This window comes from Procambarus clarkii, chromosome 6 (genome assembly GCF_040958095.1).
Source record: "Procambarus clarkii isolate CNS0578487 chromosome 6, FALCON_Pclarkii_2.0, whole genome shotgun sequence".
Classification (NCBI taxonomy): Eukaryota; Metazoa; Arthropoda; class Malacostraca; order Decapoda; family Cambaridae; genus Procambarus; species Procambarus clarkii.
In genome coordinates this window covers 20110710-20121265 of record NC_091155.1, presented here as the reverse complement: position 1 = coordinate 20121265, position 10556 = coordinate 20110710, and the positions used below count along the sequence as shown (strand labels likewise).

Here is a 10556-nt window from a genome sequence, read left to right as displayed (position 1 = left end):
GATTATAACCCAATAAAGACTAATTTCCCTGTAGTACACAACAGGTAACAATAAAAAAAATAACAGACAGCAAGTATTATGCCTCAGTTACCAAACATGACGCAATCTGTTTGTCCATGACACAATCTCTTTCTCTCTATCACGTTCCTGTAGATTAGACAACTGGGAACTTGTAGTGAACAAGAACAGCACAGATGGTGACAAGACCTGGCCAGAAACGTTTTATTTTGTGGCTAGAATCGGTCAGAAACGTTGTGGCACAGATGTTGGGCTCGACAATCTCGCGGTAACGAAACTGTTCGTAGCTAATACGTATATAAGATCCTGGACTAGGCAGCTGGTGCAGACAGTAGTGATACTGAGGTCGAAGCGACCACACCGATACACATCAGCTCGTGAAATACGTAAATACATTAGTACTCTATCTGAGTACAATATTGATTCCACACGCCTCTTTGAAACTGCAAGTCTTGTGTAGTATTGAGTTTTATGCTCTACGCCGACGCTTAGAGTCAAACAATATACTGCTTCTAGAAATAAAGCAATACACTGACTGTAAAAGCGAAGCAATACGCGGACGTTGTAAGTGAAGTGAAAAGTGAAGTGTGCCTCCATCATCGTCAGCCACCACTACAGGTATGCAGCGCTGACTCTGGTACCTTTGCTGATACGTAATTTCATAGTCCGCATTTCATGACCTTTATTGCCGACGCTCTACTTGCTTGTGTGTGGATTATGCTAACTCTGATTCTTTCTTGGCTTACAGGGTCATGAATTTGAGCTCTTCTTAGCAATCTCACATTGTTTAAAGGTGTCTTGGTGTTAGTATACTATCAATATCTTAACCACTGTCTACTCTGACAAAACTATTTGAAATATATTCGTTCGTATATGAAGCAGTATAAACACACACACACAAACACACCGTCCGAGGAGGAAACAAATGGGCAGGGTTTCTTTCACCCTGATGCCTCTATTCACCTAGCAGTAAACTCCCAGGTACCTAACAGCCCGTAACAGCTACGGGCTGTTTCTTAGTGATGTGTGTGTGTGTGTACTCACCTATTTGCCTATTTGTGCTTGCGGGGGTTGAGCTCTGACTCTTTGGTCCCGCCTCTCAACTGTCAATCAATCAACTGTTACTAACTACTAACTAATTTATTTTTTCCTCCACACGCACACAGGAAGCAGCCTGTATTCACCACATATTTACTACTAGGTAACAGGGGCATCAGGGTTAAGAAAACTCTACCCATCTGTCTCCGCCGGGCGCGGGGATCGAACCCCGGTCCCTAGGTCCACGAGCTTAGAGCGCTGTCCACTGGGCCACCCAGCCCCATCACACACACCTATCGATCACAAATGTTAACACAACGAACTATTCTATCACCACACATTTAGTTTCCTATTTCATTATATCGGTGTTCTTCTGCACTTTAAATACTTTAATTGTAAAATTGCGCATTATTCATAACTTAATTATACACACCTCACAGATATAGGTAAAGCAGGCCACACGAATGACTTAAACCGTTGTAGAATTGACGTACATAACGACGCAATCAATCTCTCTCAGGCAATTTATTAGATTGATGATTGATGAAGATTAAGCCACCTAAGAGATGGCACGGGCATGAATAACCCCTAAAATTCATTAGAACACACGTTGTGTAAATTTATAACCGGTCGCTTGTGATGAACGCGAGCGCAATAGGTTGTAGTGGTGGTGGTGGGGACGCGTTGTTGATCGGTAGCCAGCCAGCCAGCCAAAACGTTTTCGCCACATTGAAGGTCGGGGGAGGACAAACGTTTTGTGCGTCTGGGCGGAGGCGCTGTTGGAAACGTGTTCTGTACGTTGGTGACGTTTTCGCTGGGGGTGGTATATAAGGTTCTGGTGGAGCCTCGACCCCGCACAGTCCTGTTTACACACTCCAGCCAACCACTGCTCCTTCATACACTCAAGTGATAGACAGAATATCGTTGGAACTGAGTGAATTATTGATTGATGTGGCCAGCATCCTTACTACTGTGAGAATCCACGAGTGACATTGCAATTGTGGTATTTTGACGGTGCAAAGTAAAGCAATTCACTGATTGTGCAAGTAAAGGAATACACAGACGGGGCAAGTGAGGTGCTCATCTAACTTCGTCTCCTACACTACAAGCTGAGGTGAGGAGCGCTGGCTGCCTGTCCCATCTTGCCTCTCCTCCTCCTCCTCCTCCTCCTGACGCTGTTCTCCTCACCTTTCTCTTCAACGTTGTTGTCATGGCAACAGTCTCCCAGCATCCTTCTCAATATTATGAGGTCTAGTGTTGAGCATCCTCTGAGCGATGCTGAGGTCCTTCACTTTTACCTGTCTCTCTCTCTCTCTCTCTCTCTCTCTCTCTCTCTCTCTCTCTCTCTCTCTCTCTCTCTCTCTCTCTCTCTCTCTCTCTCTCTAACTCTCTCTCTCTAACTCTCTCTCTCTCTCTCTCTCTCTCTCTCTCTCTCTCTCTCTCTCTCTCTCTCTCTCTCTCTCTCTCTCTCTCTCTCTCTCTCTCTCTAACTCTCTCTCTCTCTCTCTCTCTCTCTCTCTCTCTCTCTCTAACTCTCTCTCTCTCACTCTCTCTCTCTAACTCTCTCTCTCTCTCTCTCTCTCTCTCTCTCTCTCTCTCTCTCTCTCTCTCTCTCTCTCTCTCTCTCTCTCTCTAACTCTCTCTCTCTCTCTCTCTCTCTCTCTCTCTCTCTCTCTCTCTCTCTCTCTCTCTCTCTCTCTCTCTCTCTCTCTCTCTCTCTCTAACTCTCTCTCTCTAACTCTCTCTCTCTCTCTAACTCTCTCTCTCTCTCTCTAACTCTCTCTAACTCTCTCTCTCTCTCTCTCTCTCTCTCTCTCTCTCTAACTCTCTCTCTCTCTCTCTCTCTCTCTCTCTCTCTCTCTCTCTCTAACTCTCTCTCTCTAACTCTCTCTCTCTAACTCTCTCTCTCTAACTCTCTCTCTCTCTCTCTCTCTCTCTCTCTCTCTCTCTCTCTCTCTCTCTCTCTCTCTCTCTCTCTCTCTCTCTCTCTCTCTCTCTCTCTCTCTCTCTCTCTCTCTCTCTCTCTCTCTCTCTCTCTCTCTCTCTCTCTCTCTCTCTCTCTCTAACTCTCTCTCTCTAACTCTCTCTCTCTCTCTCTCTCTCTCTCTCTCTCTCTCTCTCTCTCTCTCTCTCTCTCTCTCTCTCTCTCTCTCTCTCTCTCTCTCTCTCTCTCTCTCTCCCTCTCCCCCCCTCTCTCTCTCTCTCTCTAACTCTCTCTCTCTCTCTCTCTCTCTCTCTCTCTCTCTCTCTCTCTCTCTCTCTCTCTCTCTCTCTCTCTCTCTCTCTCTCTCTCTCTCTCTCTCTCTCTCTCTCTCTCTCTCTCTCTCTCTCTCTCTCTCTCTCTCTCTCTCTCTCTCTCTAACTCTCTCTCTCTAACTCTCTCTCTCTCTCTCTCTCTCTCTCTCTCTCTCTCTCTCTCTCTCTCTCTCTCTCTCTCTCTCTCTCTCTCTCTCTCTCTCTCTCTCTCTCTCTCTCCCTCTCCCTCTCCCTCTCTCTCTATTATCATTATTATTTATTATGAGAAAAAATAATGATAATAAATGAGAACAGATATTCACATACGGCATCTCAGCTTCCATATCAACACATTCCATTATTGCTATCACCTTTGGGTATTCTGTAATCATCTGTGGGTACTCTGTAATCACCTGTGGGTACTCTGTGTTCACCTGTGGGTACTCTGTGTTCACCTGTGGGTACTCACATAGCTGTGATCCCCTGTATAATAATACCTTTATATTTACTCTGGCGTTGTCAAGTTTACTTCGGAATTTATTTATGGAAATTGGCCTCCTCCTTGTTTCTCCTCCTCCTTCTATGTCTAATATTTACACTGAAGAAATTATTGAATTGGTTGTTAAAGTTACTGGTGGGATATCTTAATTGTCCTTGTTCCGTGTCTTGGCACAGGTTCCTTAATCAGGTATCCTCTATGTGGCCATGTGGTACCTGTGTGTTTATGATATGTGTGGTCCTGTGGCTCTTATGTGTGTGTATGATATGGGTATTTATGTTGCCCCTATGTGTATGTAATATATCAGGCCATGTGGCTGCTATGTGTGTATAATATGTGTGGCCATGTGGCTCCTATGTGTGTGGCCATGTGTCCCCTTATGTGTATATGTGTTGTCAATGTGTGTGTGTGTGTGTGTGTGTGTGTGTGTGTGTGTGTGTGTGTGTGTGTGTGTGTGTGTGTGTGTGTGTGTGTGTGTGTGTGTGTGTGTGTGTGTTTGTGTGTACTGAGCACACCCCCATCCTCTCTGTAGAGACGATGCGTCTAACACTATTAAATGAGACTTCACCCCTGACAGAGAACTGATGAGAGGAGCCATGGACCTGCGTCAGTGCATCAGCTTGGTACTCAAGACCTGTGCCAGAGACGCCCTGGCACTCCTCTACAGCAAACTGTGAGTAACTGTCATCATGGCCTCCATCAGTGCCACCATCGCTACCGCCACTATCACCATTACAGTCACCACCACCACCACCACTACCACAATCGCCACCACTACCACACTAACATTCACATAAACCAACATCCATATTCTCCCCATCTTTCATTATTACTCCAAATTACTCCTACGTTATCCTACACCAAATTAGGATAAAGTCTTGACCTAGTTTCGTCACCATTTTGTCCAATAATATAATCTTTATTACAATCTAGTGTCATCGTTTACTTCAAGAAGTTAAGCCTACGCTAAATCTTTGAACTATAAATCGAATTTCTGAAATAAAGTAATTTTTAAGGTCCATATTTTCATAATTATCACCCCAATTACATTTCGTTTGAAATATTAATATATATTATTATTTTTAATATAAATTAATATATTCAGAGCTTATATTACTAACTTGAGGATATAGGAACAACTAAGGAACAACTTGAGAATATAGGAGCTTATCATATTACTAACTTGAGGATATAGGAGCTTATCATATTACTAACTTAAGGATATAGGAACGACTAAGTGTGGTGGAAATATTTACGTGTATCTTCCCTCCCCCACAACAAGGTTCCCTGCCAAGCACCCCGGGAAGACTCCCTACGAAGTGCTCAACTCCTTCACCGGGACCCGTTCACGCCTCCTTCAGAACTCCCAACTGAAACAGCGGGTTATGGAGAACGACGCCACCAAGCTGGACGTATCGGCTCTGTGGCTCTTGCTGCGTTTCTGCTGTGGGTTGTCCAACAAGGCCTGGAAGGACCAGTCCCGTCTGGAAGGTGAGACGCTCACTTGCTATCGGATATAAGGCACATTGTGCACAATACGGTTCAAAATAGCCCCAGCTCCTGTGCCAGGTAAGTCCGCTACGGGATCACTATAGCCCCGTGCTACTTGGGACGTATTGTTTCCAGTAGCTGAATCTTAAACAACAATAATAATACGGTTCGTCAGCGGGATTTTAAAAGTTTCGTAACTAATCCTAACCTAACTGAAATTAACTCAAACCAACCTAAAAGGCTAACACAACTAATGCAGTCTACCCTAACGATATATATATATATATATATATATATATATATATATATATATATATATATATATATATATATATATATATATATATATATATATATATATATATATATATATATATATATATATATATATACATACACACACATGGTTTTGACAACCAGAAAACGAGCTTCGTCAAACCGTCTTGTGTACGATTTGATCGTACTTCATGCGATCTTCGTATTGTACTCGTGATGCGATCTTGTTCTGAAGACTGTGCTGTCAAGCTCTTCCTTTTAAGATAAACTTCCGTATCTGTACTGCCTTACTAGAGTTATTGCACAAGCATATGAGAGGCTCATATCTCTCAATAGAATTAAGGGGTCATATATTTGTTATCAATTAGATCAAGTTGCACACGAAAAGAAGTTCCAGTCGATGGGACTCATTACCGTGCACGTTGTGTTTGTCAGTAATTATCAATTATCATCACATTTGCAGGCAATATTCAAAAGTTGAAGGAGCTACGGAACGTCGACGCTCACTGGACGCAGGAGAGCTGTCCTGAGGAGGATCTGGAAGACACCTGGAACCAGCTGGTCGCAGCCATCATCAATGTCCTCCTGCTGGGCGACCTCGACAGTCACTTACCAAGCTTCATGGAGAAGCTGAATGCCGCGAGGGAGGTCGTCAAGGAGGCTGCTTCTCCTGTGAAGGAGGTCGTCAAGGAGGCTGCTTCTCCTGTGAGGGAGCCCAGAATACACTCCCCTACTAACAACAAGCGTGTCTTAAGTGAGTACTGACTCCTCTGGACACCCCAAGAAGTGGCAGTGTTTATAAATGTGGTCCATAAGATGTGTTATCACGTGAGTTTGTTGACTCGTGGATGGTATCAGTGCGTGTGTGTGTGTGTGTGTGTGTGTGTGTGTGTGTGTGTGTGTGTGTGTGTGTGTGTGTGTGTGTGTGTGTGTGTGTGTGTGTGTGTGTGTGTGTGATGAAAATGATCTGTAAGACGAAAGTGCAGATGCTGCGGCTGGTTGTTAGCAAGAGTCTCGAGCGAACAGTTAAAGGCAATTATATTTAATGAAGAGAGAAGCACAGACAAACCAAGCATATGAATTTCATATCTGACCCGTAGCCACCAAAACACGTTTAAAACACCTAAAAATACGCTTTTGATGTTGGTTAATGGGATGAAACCATAAGGACCCCGAAGGCCATAAAAATATCATAATGCAAACTATTCTATCCTTTCAGAGATGATCCGAGAGGAGCTGCTCGAGACGTACAAGGGTAAACGGAAGACAGTCTTGATGCCCATCATCTGGGGAGGGACGAACTTCAGCTTCCACCACCATGTCAACAAGACATACACCAGAACCAAACTTACCCTATTCAATGACAGGTGAGTCCATCCTTCGATGAAACCTCGTATTTTAATATTAATATGTTGATATTTAACTGATTATTTACACTGTTGGGTATAGTGTCTTACTCATTTATATCTTCGTCTTAGCACGGCAGTGTCAATGGACAGTGACAGCCTGCTGGAGAACTTCGGGACATCACGGACCATAATTCTTCAGGGAGACTCTGGCACTGGGAAGACCTCCTTGCTGCGCCACTATGCGGCCTCTTGGGCCTCCGACGCCTCCGCCAGCATCCCTGGCCTCGCCTGTGTTGATTACCTGGTCTTCCTGGACTGCACAACTGTCGCTTCCAGGAGCCTAACCCTCTTTGATATAATCCAAGAAATTCTACCAAACACTTACTCGGAATTTAAACCAAGATCTATTATCAAAGAGCTCTCAAAAGCTGAGGGTAAAGTTATGTTCTTGATTGATGCTTTTGATGAAAGACTTGATGCCTTCACGAACGCCTTCAAAAACCTGCAGAGGAAGTGCTGGAAAGCTCGTTTTCTGGTAACAACGAGGCCCCATTGCACACCGGCCATCACTAAGGTGTGCGAGGAAGAGACCCTTGTCGTGACGGCTCATGGCTTCAGCCGCTCAAGTGCACTCGACTTTGCCACAAAACTCTTCGAAGTAAATGGATCAAACGATGTAGAGGAGTTCTTCAGTGTGATCTCCCCGTACGAGGAACTGATTGCTATACCACAACTCCTGTGCTGGTCTTCCTGGTTCTGGATGACGAAAGGCAGGGAATATTTCTCAACTAGAGGAAAAATATTTGCCAATATAACAGATTTTCTTTTGAGAAAATTATGCCACATTAACGGTAAACGAGTCATTGCTGGAGAGTTGCCAAAAGATGGTCAAAACTGGCTTAGGGATGTGGCCCGTGTGGCTTACATGCAAGCCAAGAGAAACAACATATCACTTACTGAAAGTTCCAGCGAGATTAAGGAGTTGATTAAGTGTGCCGAGCAACTCAAACTCCGTCCTCTTGAAGCACTTTCTTCTCTCATGCAGTGTGACAGTCACATGACAGGACTGGGAGAACTCAACGTCTTTCAGTTTGTTCATGACTCCCATGCTAACTTTCTGGCAGCGTCTCACATTGCAGAAACTCTGAAGAGCAGCAAGAAAGTGTCACTGAAAAATCAGTTCGAAGATCTGCAGAAGGACAGGAAGAAATCCATAATGATATTTCTTGTGAGTCTTCTGTTTGAGAAAAAAGAAACTGTAAATGCTCCGATGATCCAAGATATCGCTGCACTATCTCAGGCATACGTGAGCTTCTATGACATCAACTTCCTTTTGGAGCTCGTTGAAGAGAGCAGCTACAACCCCGCCCTAATTCAGGCACTTGCTAAACACATAAGTACAAGCCCAAGCAGGACTTCAGATCTGCTCTCCAACTCTCCAACAGCCAGTTACTTGTTTAATGGTCATTTGTGGCTGCGGCCAAAGGAACTTCGACGTGCTACGGCACTTCACTCGATACTCTCACGAGTCAAGCCCCAGCGACTGTGCCTCAGGCTATGTGAAGGTCCACATGCAGATGAAGCGACCCGTGTACGCGGCCACCACGCTGCTGAGGGAGATGCCACGGCAGCCATGAAGCTGGTGACAAGAGCTTATGGTAAAGATAGTCTCCCAGACCTGAGGTTGACTGATGTGACCATCTCTTCTCCCCTGTCTTGGCCCGAGTCTCTCTGGTGGCTATCACTGGAACGCTGTCATATCACGGCCCATCTTCGCCTTCCTCCTGGACTGCTGAAGGCGACTCTGGTAGACTGCACAGGTCTGGAGTACGTCACTTTTCCTTCCAGTCTCAAAAGTATAAAGTTTCAGAGTGTGGATCTACAAGAACCAAGATTTCCAGTCAACGTCGACACGCTTGTTGTGCAAGAATGTATAATCAAGAATCTACTATTTATATCATCAAGCTTAAAGCATTTGAAAATTAAGCAATGTGTAATTGACAATAACATTGCATCAGCCGTCGGGCGCGTTGCTGCCTCTCTGCCACATCTGAAAAGTCTAAGCATCACCGGCGTCGACCTGTCACCCGATGCCTTTATCAACTTCTTTCTGAATCTTGAGGCGAAGAACCCTCAGCTCCGCCTGCATGTAGAGAGCGTGTATGCGCTAGAGGACGATGAGACGGCCATAATCAAGTCACTCGTCAGATCCTCACGGCTTCCTACCACAATCAAGTTCGGGGACTCCGTGATCAACATTGCTGTGAATAACTGTCCATTCGGTTGATAGACAGCGAACTTAAAGTTCAGTGGTATGGCTCGAATTCTCACACAGAGTGAGACATATGAGAGTATTGCTCTCTGGGTGTGGCACATTCGATCTTTCCCACTCTTTATGGTCCTTGTAAAGGGCAATGACTCGTGTAATTAATTAGTAGCGCAAATTCTGCTGTTTAGTTGTTCTTGAAGATACGACTGGTGTCGGAGGATGACGTCCTCTGTTGAGTGTGAAGCTGTAACAGATGTTGAGAATACGACGTCCTCGATGAAGGGTGAAGCTGTAACAGATGTTGAGAATATGACGTCCTCGATGGAGGGTGAAGCTGTAACAGATGTTGAGAAGACGACGTCCTCGATGGAGGGTGAAGCTGTAACAGATGTTGAGAAGACGACGTCCTTGATATAGTATGAAGCTGTAAAAGATGTTGAGAATATGACGTTCTCCCAGCTGGCTTACGATAAACGTTGAATTATTGCCTCTGTTTATCATTAGATAAAGAAGCATCTCACATAACAAATATCCACCCTGCTCTTAGCAAGCCTTTTGAACTGTGATACTTGTTATAACTCACTGTTTTTACATATTCTTACAATAGTAAGCTTGTGATCGCTAAGCTGACATGTAGTGCTCAACAACTGTCTACAACGATGTCAACTCTTTTGTTCAAGTTCTTTAGTCGTCCATTGTAATGAGTGAAGCTCATGTATATCCCCATTTCAATATTTTAATTTAAAAATAAAATAAACTCACCAATATGTTTATAAATATCCAAATGCTCAGGCACTCATGCAACATGTATTAAATATATATATATATATATATATATATATATATATATATATATATATATATATATATATATATATATATATATATATATATATATATATATATATATATATATATATATATATATATATATATATATAGCATGTTTTCATATACAAAATGATTGGATAAAATATTTGCATAGTGTAACAAAACAAGATAGAACACATAATAATGATATTAAAAATAAATATAGCTAAAGAATCTTATACAATAAATCTCATACAGACAGATATTTCAGAAACATACAGCCACACATACAGTCACAGATACAGCCACACATACAGTCACAGATACAGCCACACATACAGTCACAGATACAGATACACATACAGTCACAGATACAGATACACAGATATACAGACGGACGTACAAATATAGTGATAAAGATTTAGGTTGTTGAACCATAAATGCACTTAAGCAGGTGCTCTACAGAGAAGTTAATCCCAGGAGCTAGGAACCTCCCTTTTGAAGTGAGACTAAGCAAATTTAATTTGCATTAGAGATAGAAACGAAGAGTAAAGGCAGTAATTGTCAGAAG

General features: G+C 43.3%; 1 protein-coding gene across 2 annotated transcripts; it reads left to right on the top strand.

Annotated features, from left to right (window-relative positions):
* Positions 1-203: 203 nt before the first annotated feature.
* Positions 204-9940, top strand: LOC138353148 (uncharacterized). 2 transcript variants are annotated; one of them, XM_069305993.1, is made up of 7 exons: positions 204-636; positions 1497-2170; positions 4368-4463; positions 5073-5281; positions 6021-6311; positions 6777-6924; positions 7036-9940. In XM_069305993.1, exons 3-7 carry the CDS (start codon positions 4375-4377, stop codon positions 9191-9193), a joined length of 2895 nt encoding a protein of 964 aa, XP_069162094.1. In that variant the 5' UTR covers positions 204-636; positions 1497-2170; positions 4368-4374; the 3' UTR covers positions 9194-9940. The 2 variants fall into 2 exon arrangements, with proteins under 2 accessions (XP_069162094.1, XP_069162098.1); XM_069305997.1 differs by lacking the exon at positions 1497-2170.
* Positions 9941-10556: the final 616 nt, after the last annotated feature.

What these genes read in the sequence shown, in the direction of transcription:
- LOC138353148 (XM_069305997.1), top strand. Translation starts at nt 4,375, where the DNA reads ATGAGAGGAGCCATGGACCTGCGTCAGTGCATCAGCTTGGTACTCAAG. An exon ending in GCACTCCTCTACAGCAAACT is followed by an intron (nt 4,464 to 5,072) that starts GTGAGTAACTGT and finishes CCCCACAACAAG; the next exon opens with GTTCCCTGCCAAGCACCCCG. An exon ending in CTTACCCTATTCAATGACAG is followed by an intron (nt 6,925 to 7,035) that starts GTGAGTCCATCC and finishes TCTTCGTCTTAG; the next exon opens with CACGGCAGTGTCAATGGACA.